Source organism: Canis lupus, chromosome 16 (genome assembly GCF_003254725.2).
Source record: "Canis lupus dingo isolate Sandy chromosome 16, ASM325472v2, whole genome shotgun sequence".
Classification (NCBI taxonomy): domain Eukaryota; kingdom Metazoa; phylum Chordata; class Mammalia; order Carnivora; family Canidae; genus Canis; species Canis lupus.
The window spans coordinates 42,200,261-42,228,171 of NC_064258.1; the positions used below are offsets into that span (position 1 = coordinate 42,200,261).

Here is a 27,911-nt window from a genome sequence, read left to right on the forward strand (position 1 = left end):
TCTTGTGAATCAGGTACATACATGAGAGAAATTCATGTTTTTGCCCACTGGAAAGCATGCCTAGCAATGTCTCAAAAATGTTTATAGCAGATGTATTCATAACAGACTCAACTGAAAACAAACCAAATGTTCATGAATAAAATAGATATGAAAGTTGTGGTATCCTCATACAATGGAATATACTACAAGCAATAAAATGGAATGAGCTATCTTTGCACACCACAAATTGAGTAAATCTCACTGACAAAATGTTGAGTAAAGGAAGCCAGGCATAAATGTACCTACTCTACTACTCTACTGTTTTGTCTCTCTATATGTCTGTCTAGGTATTTGTATATATACCCACAATACATGTATATATATATATGTATATTCACACATTCATATTTACATATACACACATATGTAACTTTATATGTTCATGAACAAGCAGAAATTAAGATAGTGATTGTGTTGAATGTTGGAAGATAGGTAGTGATAATTGATTGGAGGGGCATAATAGAGTTTTGGGGTACTGGAATATGCTGTATCTTGATTTAGGTAGTTGTCACACAGGTGAATACAAGTGAAAATTCATCAAGATGTGCAAGTAAGGTTTATGCACTTAACAGTACATATGTCACACCTCAATAAAGAGGAAAGCAAAACCAATCTCTCTGATTAATATTATGAAATATATATTGCCACACTAAATATTTTCTAGTTCTGGAAAGATTAAAAGACTGAAAAAGTATTGAATATTCATCTAGTCAGAAGGATTCACAGCTGACTTTGGAATTGACATAGTAATATTATACTTTACCCATTATGTGTAATGCATCACTGGAGCATTTGGGGGAGAATATTAAATAACGAATATACAGTGAATATGCTTTCTGTTGAGTAATGCTTGTTTCTAATTGCTTTAAATTTGTGAGTCAGAATCTGGAGGAGGAGGAAATGGAATCATCCCCACCCTCTTCTCCCACATGGCGCCCCTACTGACCACAAATTCTTCGCTTTGACTCTTATTAGGGGTTTTCTGTCAGATTTTATGGTTTTCCACATTCTAAAATACAAGTTGTATAAATAAATGACACATGCTTCGGGCCTGCAGATGCCTTAGATGTTTTCTAGACGTCCCTGTGGGCCACTTCTATCCCTTCCCATCCTTCTGCCCTCTTTACTCATAATATAACATGGGTTGGACATTTGGACTTGAATTAAGAAGTAACAATTGGGTTTTTACTTTGGACTTTCATTTGCTTATTGTTGCAGTGCTCTAGGCAGTGTTTGATTAAGGTAAATCCCACAAGATTTTATTAACAAACTTTTAGAAATTGCTTGAAAGATTACATCTACCAAAGTAAAAATTTTGTGATGTCTCTATGAATGTCAACGTGTTGGTGTATCATTCTGCATTCTGTAAAACTAATGTGAAACACATCAAATGTAACTAACTGGTAGAAGTAGAATTCAGTTGGCTCCTACCCTCAGGTTCAAGGATATATCCTACCATGTAGGCAGAAGGGAGAAGTTAAAATTTCTGCATAGCCGCATGGCTTAAACTTTTTTGTAAGGCCAGAATATTAGAAATAGTAAAGACTTTTTGTGAGCTCTTCCCTCACTCAACACTGACTGTACCAAATTCATGGGAGAGAAATATCCTAGGACCCAGAGGAAGAACTGAACTTTATATTCCCTTGGCCTGTAGCAGCAGGTACAGATTAATGCTTATAGGGTGGAATAGCATTTTGATATTGTGTGTTTCTTCCACTGCTCCCCACCACCAGCCACGTGAAAGATATAACCTTTTCTAATTGCTCTGCATCTGAAGGTGCCTCAATTCTCACTCATCCTGCGTTTGGGCTTTGGTACAGAGGTTATGATTAAAGGCAGTGCTTTCTTTCCTTTGTCCTTGTAGATAATTGCAAAGGGAATCCTTTCAGGCTTGTATCATTGGGGTGTTGCGATCCATGAGTCGCAATTGGCAAGTGCCTAAAAGACAGTCAAAAGTGAATTTGTTAAAATGATTCTAACAGAGGAGAATTGGGGTTTCATTATGAATGTCTTCCCATTTTTCCCTGATTTTAAATAAAACATTCATGTATAATGGTTATTTACCTATTTAAGGTGGAATTTAAAGAACTAGATTTTTTTTCCCTTTTTTTTATGCTTGCCCTTACTTCTTGCTTCCTTTATGATTTGTTTCTTTCTCCTCAGCTTAGAGGTTCTTGATATAGGTGTTAAGAGTGTGAATTCTAGAGCATCGATGCTTAGGATCAAATCCCAGTTCATCAACTACTAGCTATGTGATATTAGGCATTATTCCTTAACCTCTCTGTGCCGTGTTTCTTCATTCATCAAAAGGGGATGATGATTATAGAATCTAGTTCATAGGGGTGTTTGGTGTTTGGGTGTTCATTGCTGTGTAAGCAGAAATGAAACACCAGGCATTTAGTAAACACCATGCTAAGTGTCAGCTGTATTCCTGTTCTTGCTGAAGGATACCCTTGTACCTTTTGTTCCATGATTTGCCCCTCTTGGTGCTGTTTCTCTCTCAGCCTTAATGTAGCCTTTGCTCAGCATCAACATACTGACTTCATTTGTTTGTTTCTTGGTATTCATCTTCCCCAACAGTTTTGAATCATAAGATACTCTGGGTGGTAGAGAATGACTTTATTACTAACCACCAAGACTTTAGTATAGAATGTTAAGACTGTCACTTGCTAAGTGATTCATTTATCACCCACTGCTGTCATACATTGGTCATAAGACAATCAAAAGGCGGAGATTAAAAGAACACTCATCTACTTTGTTATTCCTTGGAAATAATGTGTAATATTAAAACCACAACTCCAAATCATAAAATCTAAGATTTGGGAGAGTCAAAAAAGGTCACTTGGTTTAACTACCCAACTAGTGCTTAGGTGCATTTGTAATATTGTCTACAAAAGGTCTAGCCTCAATTAAGTAAGCTCCCTGATGATAATAGCTTAAGAACTCAAGAGGCAGATTATTTTATCTTTTATAGAGCTCTGATTCTGGGATATTCTTTTAACTTTAGCCAAAATTGGTATATTTTCAGTTTCCATCCATCATATATTTTAATCGATTTATTTATTTTACTCTTGAGGTCCTGTGCGATAAACAAAACACATCTTTTCATAAAAATCCCCTACATATTTGTGACTGCTAGCATGTTTCTCCTAAAGTTCTCTCTGGATATACCAGTTGAGCTAAATATTACTCATCTTATTCACTGTGGATAGTTTCTTCTGAATCAGCTTATGGTTCATTAAAATCCTCTTAATTTTGGCCCCAAATTGAACCCAGTATTCCATATATAGTTGGATAAGCCCAAGTAGTCACTACCTATATCTACTATTGTGATGCTAATTATTATAATTCTATTATGGAACCCAAGATCATATTTGCTTATATTTGGTAGCTACATCATCTTTGTAAATAACATGTATTAATTTTTTTTAATTTTATTTATTTATTCATGAGAGACACACAGAGAGAGAGAGAGGCACAGACACAGGCAGAGGGAGAAGCAGGCTCCACGCAGGGAGCCCAACATGGGACTTGATCCCGGTTCCCCAGGATCACACCCTAGGGCAAAGGCGGTGCTAAACCCCTGAGCCACCCAGGCTGCCCTAACATGTATTAATTCTACCCAATTCACTGTCCTGATTCAGGTCTAATTAGTGGCTCATTCCTTGGAAGTTTCATAGCATTTTGTACAGACTACTATTGTAAGACAAAGTAAAAAGTCATTCTATTTATTTCATTGTGTTTTTGCATTCGACTATGAATTCTGCATAGGTTCATTTTTCATTATTTTCTTGTAGTGACTAATAACATATCTGTTGCTCAAAACACATTTGTCAAATAAATATTGAACTAATCCCTTCATACTGCTTTTTAAAGGTAACTGTAGTTAACAAAGATCAATGTCACATGAAAATTTTGATAGAAGAGGTCCATGGAAATGAATAACCCATCCTCTTTCTTAGAGTTCTGCTTATACCAAACCATCCAGCTGAAAGATTGTATAACTTGGATCTAATCAGCAACAAGATAAGGGATTATTAAACCCAAATGCTGGCCAAGTATATGCCCTGTGCATATTTCCAACTGTACAACCTTTGGAAACATGTAAGAGCATGGATGGCTTACAGTGGACAGTCAGCACCAACCATGGCAAGGTCATCTGCTTTAGAAGACTGACCCATGCACGGACCTGTTCCAAGGAAACCTGATGCTGGAAACTTTCAGAGAATTCTGCTGCCTTGGCAGTTACATGCCATCCAACAGTCTGGACCAAGAAAACTTACTTAGAGAATAAGCATGACTTTCAGGAGATTGCAATGAATCTGATCTTATACTAAACACTGGCGGCCTAGATGATTTTATATTGTATTTATGTCACCTATGTTTTTATAGGTACTTCATGCCTTTTCTTATTTTATCTGATCAATACGTAGTCTTTGGTAACAACTGCTATACTGAACACAGAGGAACAGCTATCTCAAGACCTTAAATTCTACATAGTTTTGCAAACTTGATATTCAATTTCCAGCTTAACTTTGATAGCAATATTTCCAAGTGATAATAGAAAATGTTGAAACAAGTTCTAACAATGAGCTCTTGTGGGCACTCAGGTGATCTGGAACACTGAAAAAGGAGGCATCCATGTCTTTGATGTGATATACAGGGTGCATCCCATCAAAGCTCCCTTCCTCTCTATCTGGAAATTCCCAACAGGAATGTTAGAACCAAAATTAATTTAAAGCTGTTGCTTGAAGGGCATTTCCATTACCTGAGAAGGAAGGGAAGACATTCCAGCCCTTCCTTCTTATTACCTTACGAGGCGTTGGTGAATCAGCATCTGAAAAGGCACAAGAGAGAACCTATCTGAAGGACTAAGTCTCCAACCCCAGCTCCTAGTGACTGAACTTGCCCACACATGGAGCCTTTCTGGAGACTCTGAGCAGCTGTGGCAGAGAATGTCAAGCAGTAGTGGAACATGAAGACCTCAGCCAATGTCTAGGGAGTTCACCAGGCTGGCCTCTTCCAGAGGAAAGGACAAAGACAGGAGAGGAAAAAGCCTGGGTTCTCCTAGGATTTGATCTGCGAAGAAAGTTGACAATGGATGGTGTCCTCTGCCACTATAACTTTGCAGGGTAAGCGAATCAGTACAATCCCCCCAAGAAGTAGCAGGAGCAGACCCCTTGGGCTGTGAGTCAGTAGAGGCAATCACCCTGCTAGAACCCACATTGTACAGGCAGGGAGAAGAGGACTAAACTGTATTTGATTCTGGAAACAGTGGCCACAGTGTCTTACCAAGATGACAGAGCCCAGCCCTATGAAGGGCCTTAGGTCTGGTATTACCTTCCTGCCAATAAACACCAGTGGTTAAAAAAAAAAAACAAAAAAAAGGCAAACAAGAGTGTCCTCATAACTTGCCACCTCTGGAAACTTTCTCCATCAACCACTGTGCAAAATCCCCTCCTCATACATAAGGAGTTTCCTTATATTTTTCTGAGCAAGATTTTCCAGCAAGATTAATTTAGGAAATTTGAGCGAATTATTTTTTAGGTAAAATGAACAAATATTTATTTTAAAATATTTAAATCTTTATCTTTTAAAGTGCTGGCTGGCCCCAAAAGTATTATTTATTGAGGACTTGTCACATCTTGGGATGGAAAGCTGTTTTGACAGGTTTTATTTATGGATATAGGGGGAAAGAAAGTGTAACTGAAAATGGCCAAACAGACCGCCCCACACTTTAGAAGAAAGAAAAAGATCCCTCTGGGCCTATATCCAGCATGGAAAAGTTTGAGTCTCTAAAAAGGCTCTTTCAGGAAGTTTTGGATGATGGCAAAGATGGTATAAAGAAAAGTAGTGTGTCACCCCTGCTTCAGCTTTGATAAATGTTTTCCTATGAAAAAAATAAAGTGATCAGTGAGCTCCAGGGATTAGTATTTTACTAAATTATGGAACAAGGAGAGGGAGAGCTGGCATCCATGCCCTTGGCAGGTAGGCTGATACAGGCTTGCTGACTGAAGGAATGAGTGTGAAGAGCCACCAGCTGTCTCAGCATCCTGCCCCAGGCCATCTGATCCTCAGGAGTTGCTCAAGGATTGTGCAGCACACCTGAGAGCCATCTGCATATTGCAATCACCACTGCATTTTCCTGCTCTGTTTCAGAAAATGGTGTGAGAATATAGATCTGAACTTTTCACATAAACTTTTCTCACATTTAGGTTTATCCTGGAAGATTAGCCTTGAACTGAAACTAATACATCAAACTGCTCAGCTTCTCTGAGTGAGAAGAGTTCTGAGGAATGACACCAAGAATCTCTAAAGTTTAGGGTGAATCAGACGTATTTATGGAAGTTGTTAAAAATTAAGTGGCCTAGACCTATGACTTGATATTGAAAATAGGCTTGATAGTAAAACATTATCCTTCCAAACTCTAAGTTCCTCTGAGTTATACATCCTACTATATGCTGACTCACATACAAACAATATGCAGATGTTCTTTGACCTTGTGTTTCAAAAGATGCCTATTTAGAAAAAGTTCTTAATCATATTCACCAAATTCCTTCTATATTCTGAAAGTTTTTACAATAATTTCTTTTCTGGTCCTACTGGTCTGAGTCAACATGGAACTCTGATTAAGATATGTTAACTTGACATTGCTTGCTTCGCATAATTATTGTCTATATAAAAATGTACTGGCTTTTGACTTTTTGGAAAGGTATACATATATATCTTTTTTCCAAAGTATATGATTTACTACTTCTTCACCATGAGTAAACATGGGAGGATACAATATGCTTTCAAGTCACAACTATTAGACTAGCACAAAAGCTGCAAGGGGATGGTGGTGATTTTCTACTCACGAGTTAGTGTTGTTTCAAATTTAACTTTCTCATAACTGGGTAACATGGGCTATTTTTAATCTTTCTAAAACTAGTGATGAAAAAGCCAGTATTATCTCTAAAGGACCTTCTTTGAGGAATATGCGATTTCCCAAGAATCTGAATTAGTTGGTTAGCTACCAGAAGAGAACAGAGAAGCCTTTATAACTGACTTTTCTGAGGTTTCATTTTACGTTTCAAGAGCTCTGTGTTCCAATATCACTCAACTGAAAAGAGATACTACAGGTGTAATACAGGAAGAAAAGAAGAGAGTTGAAACAGCTGGCTCATGTTAGCTACCTTTAATTGCTTCCAAACTACCTGGTATTCCGAAGAATTTTGACGTACTTGATAATTCCTAAGGGTATAATCATTCCATTTGGGAGACAAGCTACAAAAGAAACCAAAGAGTGAGCTGGTATTGAACAAAGCAGTATCTGTTTAGCACCCTGAAGAAAAAAAAAAAATCAAATTACCCCTAAATCTAAACTGTAATGTTGTCACCTTCTAATGAATGGAAAAATCTAGTACTTCTAAAATATACTCCTGGCCCCATTCCAATTGCTATGTGACCTTGGAGAAACCTCTTTTGAAGTTTTCTGTGTCCGTAAAACCTGGGTAATAATACTATCTGTCCCAGATGGTTGGAATTGTATGAATTAATTAGTTCAAGCTGGAAAAGTCTTTGATAATGCTAAGTGCTGAACGTTGTTAGTGTTATAGGTACAGGTGGAGGCAATGTTACACAGCACATCTATAATTAGAAAGGCCTTGAAACTGCAACCAGTGCCAACACCCCAGGAGTTAAGGAGACAATACCCTATGTCATTTTCTCTGTGAGATGAGGTTGGCTTGTTAGGACTGAATGCTTAATTCCCCCTTTTATCTATCCTCTTTGAAAGGTTGCAGCTTGTCTTGGGCTTGCCCACCATAGAGCACAGTTTTTACTGGGTGTATATGCTTTTTAAGGCAGTATTCTAAATGAAGTGCCAACATTCGTGAGAACAGAGTACAGCCTTGGGTTTACAACGCTTGTTAATTCATCTGAGTCAGGGGAGTAAGAGTCCTTCCCAGAAACACCTGTCATCTGAAAAATGCAGAAAATTTCTTGATCTATAAAATGAAGGGAGAAATCTGAACTTATTATTATTTTTTTTTTTAGAGATGAAAGCTTTCTTTCTTTTTCTCTTTTTCAAACAAAATAAAATCACAAAGTGTTACCTGGAACCCAAACATATAAAATAGATACAAATTAAGCCACAGCAAATGAAAGGAGAAAGGGGAAGACCTTCCTGTTCCCTGCAAGAAGCTTGAGGTACATTATCAAAATCTAAGGCTCCCCTGGGGCCCATATTAGAGACCACGGGACCGGACAATCTCTACAACAGTTGTCAACCTCTAATTTTTGAGGATTTTAAAGATTTACTTATTTATTTGAGAGAGAAAGAGAGAAATAGAGCAGGGTGGGGAGGGCCAGTTGAGAGAGAAAATCTCAAGCAGATTCCCTGCTGAGAGCCTTATCTCACAACCCTGAGATCATGACCTGAGCTGAAATCAAGAGTCAGGTGCTTGCTTAACCGACTGAGCCAAAAAGTGATAAAGCCAGGTGTCTAATTTTTTGTTTGTTGTTGCTGTTGAGAATTTTAAATCCCAGTAATAGTAAGACACTGAACTGCTGAGCTAGTAAAAAAGATACAGTATACCCAGAGTCGTAATTCGTTTTATATACTATCTTATCAGGAAAATGTCTGACCATCTCCTCTCTTCTCACACCTTCAACCCTTGGAGAAGTTCACAGAACACAGAATTCGCCATTACCATATTCCTTTCTACCTTCCTCTTCTTCGTTAGCATTACCATCATCATCATCACAGTAAGCATTTACAGAGAACGCAGTACAGTCATCCTCCCTTATCCATGGGGTATATGTATGTTCCAAGACCCCCAATGGATGTTTGAAGCTGTGGATCATACCCAGCCCTAGGAGCACAAAGTTTTTCCTATAAGTACATTCCTATGACAAAGTTTAATTTGTAAATTAGGCACAGTAGGAGCTTGACCATTATTAATAACATGGAACATTATAACAATATACTTTTATATAAGTTATGTGAATGTCATCTCTCTCTCTCTCTCTCTCTCTCTCTCAAAATTGCTTGTTGCTCTGTACACAGCCTTCTTCCTGAGATGCTGCGAGATGATAAAATGCCTACATGATAAGATTAGGTGTTGTGATGTCTGTTAGGCAGCTATTGACCTGACAATACTTCAGGAGGAGGATCATCTGGTTCCCATTGGTGGTTGACTGCTGATAACTGAAGCCATGGAAACTGTGGAGAAGGTGGGACTTCTGTGTGTGCCAACCACAGTATTAGCTCATTTAATCCTCGCAACATGACTGTAAGACAGCTGTATTATTATTCACATTTTAGCACAGAGATGTAATTTGCCACCTAAAAAATGGCAAAGGTAAAATTTAAGTTCTTAACAGTCTGACTGTAATCTTCTTGGGCAACAGCTAAACACTTAACCATCTTGTTTATCGCTTCATGTCAATCCTATAGATTGACTTGTCTTTCTCCCCAACTAAATTTGTGCTGGCCAAAGGAGAGATTATGGGCTTTATGGATGGGTTGTGATTTTATGACTCAGTCTTTCTGAAACTCTAGGTATTGGGCAGATTTGTGAAGTGAGTACTTTCAGGTTTCAGGAACATAGCCCCTCTCTTTTCTTAAAAATACCTTTTGTTTCTTAGTAGAAACTCCTTCTGCCCATGTCAGCCAATCAGCGTCCTTGCATTTTCTCTATACTTTGCTCTATTTAAAACAGACACACACAGCACTCATGAGTTTATTGGCCCTAACATGTAATCAGCTGATATAAATTGAAAGCATATTTGCATTTTAAAAAGAAAGCGATAAAGCCTAATAAATGACTCCTTAGTGGTGAAATTTCAGAGGACATTGGACTGGGGTCTTCCTCATGTCTTGACTTTGGGTACACCCGTCCAATCTCCCACTTTTATGTATAAACTCCTCAAATGATCTACTTTTTTCTAACTGCTTTTATTTTCTGGCTTCTGGCTATTTTCCCGCTAGTCCACTGAAATTAAAGGCACAAAAAATTATCACTAAATCCAGTGGTCTTTCGTTAGAATGCTTTCTCTTCCATCTTCTTATGGCATTAATTTTTTTATCATTCCTTCTGCATTGAAAAACTATTATTCTGAGATTTATGTAACACTATACTTGTTTAGCTCCCTCCCACTTTTCTGTGGAGTCATTTCTTTTCTCCTTCAGAAGCTTTTCTTTTGATCTTCTAATTGTGTGAATTCTTTAGGCTACTACTTGGGCAAATAATACCCATATTTAAAATTATCACTCGTGCCCCATTATTTATGCCTTCCCAAAGTGTGACATATGAAATCATGTTCTCACAAGACTGCATTAAAAGACAAACATTGAGGAGTCACAGCAGACACTTTTCTTGCTTGTGTGTTCTGAAGACTGAAAAATTAGATATGCTCTTTCATGATCTTACTTCCAGATGGGGTGGCCACGTAACACAAGTCTGGCCAATAGGGTATAAATTGAAGTCTGTTGACCCTTCACCCTTCTTCCTGTTTTTGACTCAGACTCAAAGCAGGAACTGCGGTGGACAACCTGTGATTTTGAGGGAAAAGCAAAGTGAATTGCAGAGATACCCACTTCCACATTGCAAAGCACTGAATGTTCCACCTTCTGAGTTCTTGTTAAGATGAACAAATCCTTGTTTGTTTGGACTGCCAGAATCAGGTGACTTATACCTTGCAGCTGACCACACTCCTAAATAGATATAAAAATGCAACATAGTATATGTCCCTCTTAGGAATTCAGAATGCAAAGTAGAATATTAAAAGAAGAAATCTGTTTAATTTTGTTCAATAGATCATCTCCTAAAGTCATTTGAACAAGGAGCCCTTTTCTTCCTGTATTATGACTCTCCCCATAGAACTCAGTTTCCTACCCTGTTGCTTTCAGCTTGTGATCCCTAGACCAGCAACATCTGCGCCGTCCGCAAACTTGTTTAAAAAACTAGAACCTTAGGCCCCAGCCCCAAATCAAAATCTACATTTTAATCAGACCCCAGGTAATTTGTGTGACATTAAAAGTTGAGAAGCACTGCTTCTGGAGGACTGGTTGGAGAGAGGATAAAGTACAACTAACCTTAGGATTTTTATGTGAACTATTATTCAAGTCATCTGTTATTATTTCCCTGAATGCCTACTACACTAATAATCACATAGTACTTGTTCACTGCTTATAATATGCAAGGCATTATTTGAAATACTTGTGTAATCCTCAACCTAACCCTGTGAGGCAGGTACTATCCTAATCTTCATCTTATAGATGAGATAGCTGAGGCTCAGAGAAGTTAAGTAGCTTACCGAAGGTCACACAGCTATCAAGTAGCAGAATCCTTGGTTTAAGGATTTAAGGATCACGAAACTCTATTGTCTCTCTGATCTGTTTTATTTGTTTTCGTGCACTTTCCTACTTTGTGTTCTTTACACAAGGTTTCCCTCTCAGCCTGCAATGATCTCCCACATACACCAAGTTTAAAAATCTCAGCTCAAAATGTTAGTTCTTCCAGGAAGCTTTTTGGATCCCCTCCCACCAAGCCAGGTCAGGTCCCCTGCTGTACATTCCCCAGGAACATATTTTCTCCTTCATACTAATCAGCTTTTAAAATTATTTCTATATTTCTGATTATAGTGCATGTCTTAATTAAAAAGAATGAGCCTCATTTGGGCTTGAACTATGTCCTTTGTGCCTGACAGTTGGCACTCAAATATTTTTTTTAATTTATGATAGTCACACAGAGAGAGAGAGAGAGAGGCAGAGACACAGGCAGAGGGAGAAGAAGGCTCCATGCACCGGGAGCCCGACGTGGGATTCGATCCCGGGTCTCCAGGATCGCTCCCTGGACCAAAGGCAGGCGCTAAACCGCTGCGCCACCCAGGGATCCCAGCACTCAAATATTTTTAAGAATATCTTGCCTTTACCCTTTTACTTTTACCCTTTTACTCTTACTCTTTTACTACACCTCATCCAAGTTCTATCCACAAGAAGCTGTAGCATGATAGCTAAACACTGAATTTTGGATTGGAACTTGAATGAATTGGGATTTGAGTCCTTGTTCCTTGAATCATTAGCTTTGTAACTGAGAGCAGTCACAAAATCTCAGATCATCAAATGTTTAGCTCTGTTACAGGAGGATAACAATGTCCCACAGGATTAGTGTAAGAATGAAAATGAATCTTCTGAAAGAAGTGTCTAACCTACACAAACATCCCCAAAATATGTTTTGTAGTGATTAAGACCCTATATCGTGTTTATGAGTTCCAGTTCTGTAGTCAGAGACCTGAGTTCAAATCCGAACTCATATTTACTGTCCATGCAGTGGATTTGGCAATTCGTTATTTACTGGATTTTTTCATGTGTTTTTTTCAACTGCATTCATACTTAATTTATTATATATTTACCCAAGACATGTTATATATTCTGTGCTTTTTATTTTTTGTTCAACATAAGTGCTTATCATAACCTTCTGCACATAGGAATTCATTAATCTATATTTATTTGAAGAGTACACATATTTGCTGTACTGAAAGTGCATTAAGTAATAAAGGTAAGTAGGAATGAAAAGTAGTACACGTAACAATTGCCATCATCATATATGCATGTGTGTGTTTAGGCCTGCTGTTTTTCAAATCCCTTTAAACCTAGATGAATTACAGAAAGAAAGCCCAGCAGGGAAAATTAAACAATATTTGGAATAAAATCATTTGGCCTAATTTTCATAACCACAGATTTCAAAGAATACCACCATCCATGCCAGGTATGCCAGACAACCCCATTGTCTGTTTTAGCCGTGTAGGGGCCAGGGTAGTAGAAGCCATTCAGGTTTGCAGAGTGACACCTAGTGGGAAGAAAAAGACACAGAACAGTCGGACTAGAAAAAATAAATGTCCCAAGCCCTTTTATTTGCTAGCAAATGATAAAATAAAATAAAACTATGAATTATGTATTTTTTAGAAAATGTAATATTTATTAATTTCCAAAGCCAGGATATTTCATCAGCAGATGGGTTTTTTAAGTGATGGATTTTAGTGCCATAACCAATCCTAGGATACAACCCAGGTCACCTGTAGGTACTATAAAAGAAGCATTTCTGTTCTTAATAGCTTTTAAACAAAACAAAAACATGACCTTGTAACCTTTGGCCTTTGCAAGAGTGGTATGGGTTAACAAAACAAGGTGTGGCATGGTACTCTGTTGCCAGCTTCCCTGGATAATTAGCTCTTACGTGTTCATCCATCTGCTGCCAAGACTTAGCTTTCACGCCGCAAACTCCCTTCCTCCCCTTTTAAAAATCGCCAACATCTCCATTATTTTAACCTCAAGGGTAGGAAAACAAAGCCTAAACTACTGTTTAAAGTTTTCCCAGCAATCAACCAATAATCATTTGTCCGAGTTGCAGAGCTAAATTTTTAACATATATTGTTCCAATCTAGATAAGTTAGTTAGCTTATCACAAATTTCAAAATGTCCCACTTCCTCCTTTAAAATCTATAAATTTTGTCCCTGATAGGGATAACTAAGAGTATGTGATAATTTTCTGTGTACTGTTGGGAATGAGTTACGACATATTTCTTTATTGGTTAACCAACAAAGGACAATAGGATATAAGGAGAACATTCACAAGGGATAGTCTTGAAAAATCTATGGAAAGTACCCAAATTATTGAATCAAAAGAGCATATAATTTATCCATAGATGCTGAGTTTTTGGCTTGGATCACTTAACCAGATTAGTGATTTGCTCCTGCTGACCATCTGGACAGTCTCCTAATTTAACTGGATGTAACAGAAACCACGTATGCTAAATCTGCAAGAATCAAAAGCCTACTGTGTTTTTAAAACTACATGGAAAGTAATGTTAGAGAAAAAAATACTCTAAGCCTCCAGAATATATATTTTGGCCTATCTCTATATTCCTAGAGACATAAACAATTTTTATTTGGTCTGTGATTTGAATCCCATTAGGAAAACTGACAGCATGGTCAACATAAAAATTTTTAGCTATTCTGAGGCCAATTTTATAGCACCTTTCAGTTTCTGAAAAACCCTGAACTTGCGACTAGATGGGAAGATGGCTAGGGCTACACTGTTGAAAAGCAAAGCATGAGCTCTGCGTGAGCAAAGCAGAGAAGTCATTAATAAACACCCTGTGAGTGGTTTACTATGTGGAGAAAGAACATCTTGCAGGTGAGTGATAATTATGAAGTGCCAACATTTCATGTAACTCAGAAGAACTATAGGATTGGGACACCTGGGTGGCTCAGTGGTCGAGCATCTGCCTTTGGCTCAGGCCATGATCTCAGGGTCCTGGGATGAGTCCCACATCAGGTTTACCACAGGGAGCCTACTTTTCCCTGGCCTATGTCTCTGCCTCTCTCTCTCTGTGTCTCATGAATAAATAAATAAATAAAATTTAAAAACAAAGAAGAACTATAAAAAAAGCTTTTTTTTTTTTTTTTTTTTTTAAGAGGGTAAGAGGGAAGAAAATGATAAGATTAAGTAAGAGGAATAGAATGCATGGCAGAAGTAGCACCAAGTTTCTGGAACAACTGACTTTTTCTCCAGCTTTACTGGTTTTCCATCTGTACAGACTTATCTTCTTTGACTTCAGGGATAATGAAAAGTTCAGTGGCCTCAGCTACTGAATTGCCTTTCTTTATCATGTCTGAACTCCTATATCTAAAGTCAAGTAAATCATTTATTTGCCCATGTTGATATGTGTGCCAATTGTCCTCTAGACACAATAGCAGCCAGTCAACGAGGTCGGTTCATGGTACTGTTAACAGATATAATTGTTATTTCTGTGTGTGGTCTTCCGTTCAAAATCAAACATTAAGGGATCTCACAACTTAGTGAGTTATAGGTAAGTTTTACATAATGCTGATAATTTTTACACAATGCTAACTTAAAAGGACAGGGGAGGAATAAGGAGGAGGAAGAGACGGTAACAAAGACGGCATTTTAAAAGCACAAGAAAACCACCAGGGAAAAGACTATCATCACCTTTGGTTTGGTAAGAAGGAAAGATCCCTTTATTTCTCTGTCCTCTCTCACTGCTGTATTTGTTCCAATTCTTTTACAAGTGACCAAAAACTAAATGCAAAACTCAAACTTTTAAAAAAGCAAAATCCAGAGAAATACTGTTTTATTTTTAAAACTTTTAAACAAGCAAAATCCAGAGAAATACTGTTTTTACAACCACTTAGTTTCAACATGACACATACAGCACACTACCTACAGTTAGCTCTCTCTCCGTAGAATCTGAATGGGTGACGGGCACTGGGGGTTATTCTGTATGTTAGTAAATTGAACACCAATAAAAAATAAATTAAAAAAAAAAGAATCTTCGACTCTAAAATCTACATCACAATAACTGATGTTCCTACGAAGGACTCTCATTTTAGGGAAAATTGACTATGCCTGATATACCTCCACTTAATAAGATAGAGGACTGCAGAATGCTCTTAAAAGACTTACATCACAAAAATAAGGTTAAAATTTGGATTGTGGAACTTAATGGATAGTCTTCAAAAATAGGAAAACCTGACACTCCAGAAACACTCACTCACTAAAGATTCTATAATGGAAAATCTAAATGTTCAGACATTTTGAGGTGGTCCTTGTTTTCTAAAGAGAAAAGACATTCAAAACTCATGCACTGCCTAATGGAGAACATCTGCTTTGCAGACAGAGCAGACCCCTCAGGTTATTTTTAAGGAAGACTGTATGAAGTTTCCATTCTCGCCTAAACTTTGTAATTACAACAAAGGGAGCTATCTGGAAACCATCTTGGGTGGAGAACAGTGAAATGAGTCAAGGATATCTGGCCAAGAGAAGAGAAAATATTGAGGAATACAGTAAATATCTTCTCATCCATTGCCTGCAGGGTTATGTTGAAAGGGAATTACAACTCTCTATAACTACTGAGAAAAAAAAAATCTGGCAGGATATAAGAAGGCAGATTTCAAGCTAATAAAAGGAAAAACTGAGTACAATTAAGAAACAGAATGAGCTAGTTGATAAAGTAACTTTGAAGTATTCAGCCAGAGGGTGGAATTAGGTGTCAAGAACATTTTAGAGGAAATTTCTGTATTGGGAGGACCTTGGATTCAATGATTAAAAAATTTTTTTAAGATTTTATTTATTCATGAGACAGAGAGGCAGAGACAGAGACATAGGCAGAGGGAGAATCAGGCTCCCTACAGGGAGCCTGATGTGGGACTCAATCCCCAGACCCCAGAATCCTGACCTGAGCCAAAGGCAGAGTGATTGAAAAATAGTTTCACATAGAAAAAATTGCAAAAATAACATAGCCATTTCATGAGATAGGAGAAGGTGAAAGACCAAACTGGTTATTAGAGCGCTGAAAATATTTCTCATATATAAATGCTCTCTATATCTTCATGTCCATGTGGTCAACTGTTTATGATAACTTGCCCATAATTCAGTTTGCAAGCAATCTTTGTATAAGCAGTAATTTGATTTATTTCTATAATACCTTTCAAGCTTTATTAATGCACACAATGAGCAAATCCTCAAAAATACGTCATCACTGAAGAATTCTAATAAGGATGATTACTTAATAATACCAGTACTACAAAGAAGACAGCATTACCTCACATATTATAATTAATGCCGACCAGTAAGATATCATCAACGCCATCGCAACTATGTTTATAAAATGCAAACCTGTTAAACCACCAGCCAGACTGATCTTCTTCTGCACAGTTCCCTTCGTAGTTGTCATGATCTCTGTCCCATGTGCTGAATTTCATTCTCTGGTGACTACCCCACCATTGCACCTCAGGATGAAGATTCCCAGCAAGGGAGTCTCCAGCTGTTCCAGAATATTCCCCAATGTTCAACTCATAGGAATTCTAAAGGAAAAGAGGCAACTTCCACTATTAGTTGTCACTATAATGTTTTATTTACTGTTAATAATTAAGTTAATGTTAATAATTGCTTATTTAATAAACAAAAGAACAGGTTTTACTGTATATCTTTGTTTCCTCTGGCTTCAGGGTTTATATTTTACACAATTAATTCCTGATGCTACTTATTTGAAAATTTGAGTACCTTTTCATCTCCAACTTTGAAAAGTTTATATTGTGCATAGCGGCTGTTTTTTTCAAAATCTGCAAGGTCAATTTTTAAAGTGTAGTCTCCTAAAAAAAAAAAAAAAAAAGCAAGAAGTTATTGAGTATTTCTGATGTGTGAGATGACATTGATTAATTGAGGTTAAAAACAATTCAAGGCTCTATTTTACTTGAACCATTTCCTTCTGCCATGAGTCAGTTTTCAAAGAATAAACAGTGACTCCATTGTATTTACAGCATGAACATTTTATTGTGTATTTTACTTGAAAATAGCTAGGGACAAAATATTAAAGATGGAAATTTTTTATAGATCTATTACTGGTAAAAGCTAGTGAAATCCATTTGACAAAGAACAATAGAAAATAAGTCATTATTTAGTTACCAGATTAAGAAATCTGACAATGAGAGGTGCCTCGGTGGCTTAGGGGGTTAAACATTGGACTCTTGGCTTCAGCTCAGATCATGATCTTAGGATCATGAGATCGAGTCCCACATCGGTCTCCACACTGGGTATGGAGCCTGCTTAGGATTCTCTCTCTCCTCTCCCTCGGCCCCTCCCCCTGCTCACACACACATGCTCTCTCAATCTCTCTCTCTCTCAAAAAAAAAAAAATCTAAAAATGAAACAATAGAAGTTTTAAGAAGTTTAAAGATTTGTCTGCTTTTTCTTTAAGAACGTTGATCATAAAAGTAAATAATAATTGAACTAGTTGGTATCATCAAGTGATCTTTTCTCCATTGTCCCATCATTTGTGAATCACAAAGATTATTCTTTTTTTGGAAAACAGAACTATTGTCAAAAGCCAGAGAGTTATAAACCAAACTAACTTAGATAATATACGTTCTATCCTCTTACTTCGATAGGTAATATTTCACAATGACCTATGAGGCTGGGTTTGAATTTAGTGTCTTCGTCTCCTTGGGATTCCAAGTCAGAACCTGCAAGCCCAGAGGGAGAGGCCCTCTGGACTCCATCGCACGGGTCTCGTGTATGGTCTGCTTCCTCTCTTCCTTTCCCTATCTCTATTCTCCATCATGCACAAAAAGGGCCTTGTCCACATTTGTGGACATTCCAGCCCGCACATCCAAGCTCTCTTTACACCCACATGAAAAGCTATTGCTTTACCTCCCCTCAGGCTTAGGGATGTGCCCACCAGCAACACAATCTTCTCAAGGGGGATAGATAAAAAGAGGCATGAACAGGTCCTGGAAACAAGCTCAGGGCTGTTTGGGCAGGGAATGCTGGATTGGCTGTTACTGAGTGTGGGAGGAGTGTGGGCTTCTGTTGGCGGTGGCACTCTAGCCCCCAGACTCTTCCTCCCCTGGAGCTCTCTAATGTGGAATTCTGGAAGAAACCCCTCTAATCTTATCGAAAGGCAGGAGAGCTTATATGAACCAAGACTGTGAAGTGGATGAGAACAGTAAGGCAGGCTAAGTTAACTCTCCTAAAATATACTTTACATTGTAGGAGAGATACGAAGTCTCAGTCTCAATGTTTCAGGTAACCATCTAAATATCTTTATGGTCAATAACTAAATCAAAATGCAATTACAGACCATTCCTAAATTCATTTTATTGCAAACACTTCCAGTCAAAACTTATGTAATGGGGATAAGGCTATTTTCAGAGGAAATTCACTAGCCTTAAGTGCTCTCACAATTAAAGAATGCAGGGACAAAGCATGGGTTTTCCTTGGGATGATGTGATATGTGGTTGTGAAGCCTGGAACTGATAAATACATTTTTGCTGTCATGAGAGTAGGAGACTGAACACCAATTAAAACATAAAGGGGAAGCAGATGTGTTGGCAAAGTACATCTGGGTGAATAAGCATTTAACAATAATTTGAAAAAAAATAATAATTTGACAAATAATTTTGAACTTTGTGTATTTAGAAAGAGCCAAGTGTTACTTCTTAGAGTTTTCATAGTTTCAGTAAGAAACCAGATAACTATTAATGTGTCCCAAAAAAAGCAGGTATGATAAGTGTTATATATCTATCATAAAGCACTCAAAACTATGAAAATAAATACATTGAAGGAAGGGATATCTTATATAAATTTAGAGAGCATTGATCACAAGAAGGACAAGCAAAGAAAGTTCTCAGGATTCTAAGATTATCTATTCTCTCTGTCTATTATTCTGGTGTCTCAAAGATCCCTATAATTATAATCCTACTTATGAATTATGAATATAGAAATACCAATAACTTTCCTTAACTTGGATGAAACAAGCAAACTCTTGCTTTTATGTTTAATGCATTGCCAGTATGATATAGCATACTTTCTTGAGCAATACAATTGCCTTTTATAAAACATTCTGCATCAGACCTCAGTGGGGCTGCCTATGATCTTGGCTTTACACTTGAGACAAGGAAGGCAATGGGCTGGAGTAAATTTTGATCATGGGAAAGAGAAACTTAGAAAATTCATCAAACTAATGATATTTTAGGCAAATACTGAACCCTAACAGAAGATACCCATGCAGTACATAAGACAAGGGGAATCATACAGATGTCTTCAATTTGAAATGTGTCAATAAAATAAAACCGCTTGATGGATGGCTAGATATGTGATTAAAATAATAAAAACACTAAAATGTTAGTGTAGAATCTAGGTCGTAGGTTGAATCTTTTGTCAATTTTGCTGTATCTTCGAAATTTTTCAAAATAAAAGCTGAAGGGGATAGAGACAAGAAGATTTCTTATGGTGTTTTTTGCAAAAACAGCCTCAATGACCTAAATGTTGGCCTCAACCTTTGCAATGCCACTTTGTAACTCCTTCCATCAAGTCTGTTTCCCTTTTTTGATTTGTTTTGTTTTGTTTTGTTTCCCATTAAATTGCGCTGCTCCTGTGACTTGCTTTTACCAGAAGAAGGCAGTAAAAATGATCATGTGCCGGTTCTAAGGCTAGGTCTCAAGAAACTTCGGTACTTGAACTCTCTCTTTTTTGGAACACTGCCTGCAGTACAAGAACAGGTCCAGGCAAGCTACCTGGAAGGTGAGAGACGGTAAAGAGCAGAGCTCAGTGGTTCCATCTGAGACCCACTATAATAGCCAGCCTCCAGCAGACCAGGACATCGGTCACAGACCCATGAGCACGCCCAGCCAAGATCGGCAGCACGCAGCCTTGATGAGCAACACCGCCCAGCCAACTTGTACATTTGTGAGCAATAATAAATGTTTGTGACTTTAAGCCAATAAATCTTGAAGTGGTTTGTTACATACTATTATTGTGACAGTAGATAGCTGACCCAAGTATAATTTGAGGAACTTGAAGCATTAAAAAAAAAAAAAAAAAAAAAGATGATGACATTATATTTCCTTTCTGGAAATAGAAAATAAATATATGAGAAATCTCCCATTCCAGTCCAGATCTAGTTTTCTTTGCTTCTGGTCCTAGTTTTAAGTGACCACAGTTTATAAGGGGGATTATTGCCCAGAAGGGATCGTGGCCATCTGCAAAACACAGCAGTTACTGAATTGGTTCTGTTGCCTATGGTTTAGTGAAAACATTTTAGTGTTGTTTCTTTTTAATCGTACTTCAAGTGAATTTGGTAACAGGCAAACCTTACCTTGCGTGGTCAGTAAGTGAAGATTTTTGTTACCCAACCAATATTCACCATTTTCCTGAACAAAATTTCCAAAGCCATTTTCATAGTCATCCCAGCCCCTAAAAAAATTTAAAGTAAAAGCTGATTTTAGCAAAACCCGAAAGGACCTTTGGAGTAACCCAGGTACCCACCCCTCCTAACTACTGCTCACAACCCCCAACATTTTCTTGATTACTAAATGAACTTTCAGTCTCTTACTTAGAGAGTGAAATTCTAATTATAGACCTCAGGATATAATAAAAAGGCTTAGTTTCTAATCTCACACATGCTACTCCAAATAAATCCTTATGTCATAATTAGCACACCTGTTAAAATTCTCACTGCCATCAGATCGTCTCTGAATTACAGTCCATCCTCCTCCATCAGACATGTCACAGTAAACGGAGAATATTGCTGGGCTCTGGAGAGGTTTGATTTTGTAAAATCCACTGCGCTTATACCCATCATTAAAAATCTCTGAACAGTCTGTTTGCAAAACAAAGTAATGTAACATTTGTTATGTGTCTTTTTTCACCCCCATGGGAGCCTCTGGATAAGATTACCTCAATACTAATGGAGACAGATAAACACATGGTATAGATAATCAGCTTTTTAAAATTGCATCTTGGATGTCTTCCAGTAGATATTAGGCAAGTCTCATTTCCTTTCCTAGTATTTAATGATCATCTGACTCCTTGACATGATCACAAAAATAAAATAGGGATTTGATTTCTTATTTCTGATTTTTGTGGAAAATAATGAAAAAATTATATATATTCAGTTAATTACAGTATATTTAAGTGGAGCTTATAGCTTTATCTGACAGGATAACAGAACTGATCACTCCTATGATGCTGAAATGGAAGTAGAAATAAAACCTCAAACAATTTAATATGGGTTATCTTGACTTCAAGCATTATAAATCATTCTGAACATCTGGAGATGAATTCAAAATAGTAATCTTCTTGTTAGAGTCTTATAACCTCCCAGGCTCAACCTCCCAGGCTAACCCACTGAAATTTCTAACAGTCCATGCATTCTTAGATGTTTTTGCTAAAAACTGCAAGTTTCCACTCTTCCTTTTATCCCTGTATTCTTCTTTGCCATGATAGTTCTTTGACTATTGAAGCAAGCATTAGATACCAATTTGAATAATGAATTTCAATATGAATTGAATTTGATATGAATTTCTTAAATTGCTTGAGGGTAGGATAAATTAATTGCCCCGGGTCTCATCTAGGCAGATACATACACATTTAGAGAATATGGCGAGAGAATGGACTTCACCATTGTTTCGATGCCTAGGAAGCTATGTTTACAGGTTGGTTGAAGTTGTGGTCGCATTAAGAGATGGTCTCAGATGGTTACAGACTTTTGAGTAAAAATACTATAGCTTAACACTATAGCTAACTTTCACTCTTTACCCTTATCATTTTGTTAATTTCCTTCTTTTTTTAAAAAAAAAAAATTCTGTTCCTGATTGGATAATTCTATTCTGTTAGCATATTTTAAAGTTCTATCTTCATTTTCACTGTTTTGATGCCAAACTGTCTACAACTCTATTTTGTTACAAATAAAATATACTGCACATTAAATTGGTGAATAGGCAATATGAATTAAAAGAGAAAGGAAAATAAACTTAGTCACTTCCAAAAGCCCTCACCAGGGACACCTGGGTGGCTCAGTTGTTGAGGGTATGCCTTCCGCTCAGGGCCTGATCCTGGGGTCCTGGGATCGAGTTCCACTCTGGCTGCCTCCCACCCCCCCCCCAGGGAGCCTGCTTCTCCCTCTACCTATGTCTCTGCTGCTCCCTCTGTGTCTCTCATGAATGAATAAATAGAATCTTGGAAAAAAAAAAAAAAAAGCCCTCACCAGCTTGAGACCAATCATATACTACTGCTTTGGTGAGATGTTCATCTTTGTAATGATTTAGGCTTTATTTGTGTATTTATTTCTGAGTTTCAGAAGCTCATTCTTTATGTGTGCTAGATTCTTAAAAAAAAAATCCTTTTTTGGCAATTAAACAAGAAGAAAAACATTACCTAAAATTGGTTCAGTGTTGTTCAAAAGCTTACATTTTGTGGTCAAGTAAATTGTACAACACTTTTCATTAAAATAAGCAGATTTTAACCTTGTTAAGAAAGGAGCTCTTTGCTTACATATAATCTCCTACCAAAGAGCTGAATAGTAAAGACTCCAAAGATTCAAACTATTTTCCAGGCAAATATGGAAATGATTAGCTATAACTTTTTCCTCTGGAAAACTTTGTGAAAATAGCATTTGCAGCCAATATTTTCTATTTGTTTCTATTTTATGCCAACTGCAAGTTTGTTTGTGTTTAAAAATTTTTTTTTCCTTCTTCCCAGAGGAAAAAACCAAACACAACTTAAATCCAGAGGAAAGCTTTCAACTTAAAAAAAAAGGGGGGGGGATAAACACAAAAATACCCATCAAGCGAAAAAACATAAAAAAAAAAAAAAACCAAAAAAAACCCACCAGTATTAAAATTGCTCATAAGAAATAAGTTAGAAACAAGGAACCTGCCTTGGGGAAATGTGACTTGCACTGTGATAGCAGGAAGGTCAAGCAATGTAGGCTGTGAAACATTAACTAGGTATTTAAAACTATGATTTTCAAAATCTTTCGACCCACTCAACTCTCTGAAGAATAATAGGCAGGCAAAGGCAGGGTTACAAAGCTCTGTGTTCATAGGAGTTCAAAAAAACAAAAAGGGAGTTTTGGGCACTTACATAATACTAGACTGAGGCCAAGATTTCCTGCCCTCTGACAAACACTGCACTAAACTGGACGAGGTGAATACTTTCTCTGATCATGCAGAAAGCAAGACATGCTGGAAGGCTAAACATTTAAGCTTCACAAAGTGACATGACAGCCTGCCAAATGGACTTCCCTCTTGTCCCGGGATGGTGGCTGAGCTCAAAGCTGAGAACCAAAGACACAGTGTACCCCACATTCTAAACTCAAAGAAAGGCCAATGTGAGCTCAGCAGCCACTCAGGGGCATGCTGGGAAATGCTAGAGCTAGCCCTGCTATAGTCATTCTCACCCCCAGGTGACATTAAGAAGGAAACTTAAAGGAAGAAAGGATCTTGCTTCTTTGGAGAGGGCATGATTCTTGAGAGATAGGGAGTGTGGGCTCTCTCCTGTGAAAACAAGGGAGAGAGTACACAATGCAGATAGATGGCTGACTTTCATGGGGCGGTTCTTTTGTACTAACTGCTATTGTAATCATGTTACATGTGGTAACTCTTAATCTTTACAATAAAGAAGCATTCTTAAAATTCCACTTTACAGATGGGGAATATGAGGGCCATAAAGGTTAAGTAACTTGCTCAAAGGCTACAGCTAGCAAGATGGGCAGCTGCAATTTGAAACCAGACTTCAATGATTCTACCATAGATGAAGAATATTACACAGACCTAGTGACTTCTGGGTTTTCTTTTTTTAAATGTGATATCCAAAGCCAGAAAATGACTATCATCTATCTTATTATATGTGTTATAATTTTATAAGACAAACACACATACACACACTATAATGGTTTGTCTAGACCCTATTCTTGGGATTCTTCGATCCTACTCCTGCTTATATAGTCAGTGCCTCCTCTGACCTTAACCACTACACGTACTGCCTCAAGAGATTTGTCTCATAAAGACTGAGGGCCCTGCAGAAGGGGATCTGGTTAAACCAGTGATCTTGTTGGTTGAATAGATATGATGCCACAGGCTGTTGTGATGGTCACCAATTAATGTGACTGTACCACTATTATCTTTTAATTTATATACATAATTCAATAGCAGCCAAAAGCTTCAACAAAAGATGCATTTAATTATATGTTGTATAAAAATCACATGATTTGTGCATTATTTGTACAAATTGCTAAGTTGTATGCAACCAGGTGTTTTCTACCATGAGATGAATTAGAATTCAGAAAACAAATTAGTACTAATACGGCAACTTGTAAATAAAAACAAAGAAACTCATATTTTGACAGATGGTATACATGAAAATTTAATTTTTTTAATTTAAGGGAGCCAAAAACAAACTTTGGTAGCAAGTTCTTATATATCTTATACAATATTACATATATTATGTTAAATATATTTTTAGTATTTATGGTTGTTATATATTTCATTTATCCAGGGTTTGCCCTTGGCAGGCTCTCCAGTACTATGTGCCTATATGCTAAAAGATAAAGCCAAATTATAATTTATTCCTCCTTTTCCCTCATGATTCTACTGTATATGAAGAATATTACACAGATCTACTAACTTCTGGGTTCTTAAAAAAATGTTTTATCCTGGGATGCCTGGGTGGCTAAGCAGGTGAGCATCTGACTTTGGCTCAGGTCATGATCCCAGGGTCTTGGGATCAAGTCCCGCATCAGGCTTCCTGCGGGGAGCCTGCTTCTCCTTCTGCCTATATCTCTGGCTCTCCCTCTGTGTCTCTCATGAATAAATAAATAAGACCTTTAAAAAAATGTTATATCCAAAACCAGAAAATGTCTATCTAATTACATGCATTGTAACATTATAAGACATACACACACTATAATGGTTTGTCTGGACCCTGTCCATGTGTTCTTCCATCCAACTCCTGCTTATACAGTCTTCCACTGACCGTGGCATTTCCATTTCCTAGTAACTAATTTGTGCTTTATTCCTTGGTGACTTCTCGTTTCCCAAGGACTCCACGCAGCGCTCCTGACACAAGGATTGGAGTTTTAACTCGTAAACCTCATTCTTCCCATGACTGGTTGCACAGTACTAGTAACAATCATCCAATCACCTGCCTCCTGGCATGATGGGACACTTGAACACTTGAATCTGTGTTCACAACCTGCTCAGATTATATTTGAGTAGATACCCTGGGTTTTGAGCTTAGTTTGGAATTTGGAATAATGGGAACTTCCCTTCCACCCGTCAGTTCTTTGCCCTTGAGATTAGCTGTGTACCACTTTTGGAATCATATAAGGCTCCAGTAGCATTGGGTTGGGTTCTTCGGAACCCTCTGTCCTTGCCTTGCAGGTGGCTGCCTCTTGCTGCATCCTCATACAGTCTTTCCTCTGTGCACCAGTGTCCCTGGTGTCTCCTCTTACATGGATACTAGTCAGATTGGTGGGACCCATCCTAATGGCCTTATTTTAACTTAGTCTCTTCTTTTAAGCCTCTGTCTCCAGATGCAGTCATATTCTTAGGCATTAGTGGTTAGAACTTCAACATATGAATAGGGAGTGGGGCACAACTCAGCCCATAAGACAAAGTCATCAATCAAATGGCCATTTGGCCATTCTAGTTACTCCCTTCTCTGAGTCAACCCTGTTATCAACAATGATTGGCCTAATTAATCCAATGAGATCTTACCCCAACATCTGTATCTTACACTTTCTACAGTCTCAGGATAGGTAGCTAAAACCTGCTAAGTGGATAACTGACCACATTACCATGAGGCTCCAAGCATCATCAACTGAAAAAGGCACTGAATTGCCCCAATAACCTACCTCCTACCTGAAAGGAAGCAAAGCCTTCTACCAGGTGACCCCAGGAAATCATGGTCCTCCTCAGCCTATGAAAAGAACTTTGGGGAGAAGCCTGACCTGATTCTGGTCTTGAACAATCTCATCCACATCCATCAGCAAAAGCACATCCCTTTTCAGTGCTGTAGGGGTTCTCATTAAATGCGACCTAAATTCTCATTTAATTGGAATAGAACCTAGGCACTATATGTATAGTTTCCCGTGGGTCATTGCCTTTCTACACGTTTTGCAAGCAGGGTTTATGTTCTGGACTATTTTTTCAAGGATCTTCATAGAGTAAATAGCCTTAGAAGATAGAGACAGTGTCTCCCTCTAAAGCAGATGACAGTTTCGTTTCTGTCCACTTTCGTAACAATAACGTCTCTTACAAAGGAAAAAAGAATGGGCTAATTTGGTTGTAACCCATAATAAAAGATTGATTTTTATTGATTTCTTAAACTCAGGTTCCTCAGCAGGGACACAGCCCAGTGCCTCCACATTCTCCCTGGATTACTCTGCTCTGCTCCCGAAGTATTTGCAAGCAAGGGATATTGGTACAAACATGAAGACTCCTGACCCAGTCTCTTATCTTCTCCTGGCATCCATAAAACAGCGGCAGTTTAATTTGTCAAGCAGCCAATAGAGTAAAACCTCAGACCCTTCACAGTTCTTTTATTGGCATCAGCATTTTACAAGGTCACCAGGTGATTCTGATGGGTAGCCCTGGCTGAGGATCATGGTCTTCAAGGAATTTCTACTGATTCTGTTTTTGTTTGATGGCTTTCCTGAGCTTTCTTTCATTGTATTGCCTAATCATCACCATGGTTCTCTTCTTAGATTCTAGTTCCTGGCTCTCTGCCCCTGAGATTGCTTCAGACAGTGCCTTTATTTCCCAAGCCTATTTTTACCCAAGCTGTCCTTGCTTCCTCTTTGTTGCATGCCGCAGAGCCACCGGCCATCCTCACACTACCTTCAATCCCTTCACCACAGGCCTTCTTCTGATCCCTACGTGAAGGAAGGGCAGTTGGACTCCCAAGAATCAAAGGTAGGAGATCAAGGGGCTGGACAATAGAGTGTCAGGAGCCTCTAGATGCAAGTCTGACCAGAAAGAGATTGGGTTCTTCGTAAAGAAAGAAAAAGGGGGCACTTTGTTGAAGCATAGTTTCTAAAATCCTCCCAATTCTTATATCCTACACTGATGAGTGTATTTAGAAACACAAAATAAAGATGTCTTTATTCTATCAGCCTGGAATCTCTTTAGCCTCTACAGTTTTCCATTTATAGTCAGATCTATTTTCCAACTTATATTTGCTTATCTAGCTCTTCCTATCTCTATGTACTACCTTGCTTTCATTCATAAGTGCGAGGCTCTATTATATTCCAGGTACTCTAATAGGCAAGAGGGAAGAAAGAATGATGAAACATCATCCTAGACCTTACAAAGTGCCTGGTTGATTGATCAGGACAGACACATAGACAAAGAAATGATAACATATCATTGCAGTAGCTAGAGCGAACATAGAAACAAAGTGCTCTAGATGACATTCTTGTTTCTGACAATTATGGTTTGGTTACTTTAAAAGATGTCTGGAGGAAGGCATGTGAGTAATTTTCTATTGGAACAATGATATGTGCAATGTGTTGACAATCTAAGG

General features: G+C 37.8%; 1 protein-coding gene across 2 annotated transcripts in view; it reads right to left on the reverse strand.

Annotated features, from left to right (window-relative positions):
• Positions 1–12,448: 12,448 nt before the first annotated feature.
• Positions 12,449–27,911, reverse strand: part of FGL1 (fibrinogen like 1) — a 29,977-nt gene continuing 14,514 nt past the window's right edge. For both annotated transcript variants that reach the window (XM_035699853.2, XM_049094941.1), the window contains 5 exons: positions 21,048–21,207; positions 20,704–20,801; positions 17,112–17,200; positions 16,725–16,912; positions 12,449–12,875 (listed from right to left, as the gene is read on the reverse strand). In XM_035699853.2, the coding sequence (XP_035555746.1) occupies positions 12,716–12,875; positions 16,725–16,912; positions 17,112–17,200; positions 20,704–20,801; positions 21,048–21,207 (695 nt within the window). In that variant the 3' untranslated portion in view covers positions 12,449–12,715. The remainder of the gene's footprint in view (positions 12,876–16,724; positions 16,913–17,111; positions 17,201–20,703; positions 20,802–21,047; positions 21,208–27,911) is intronic.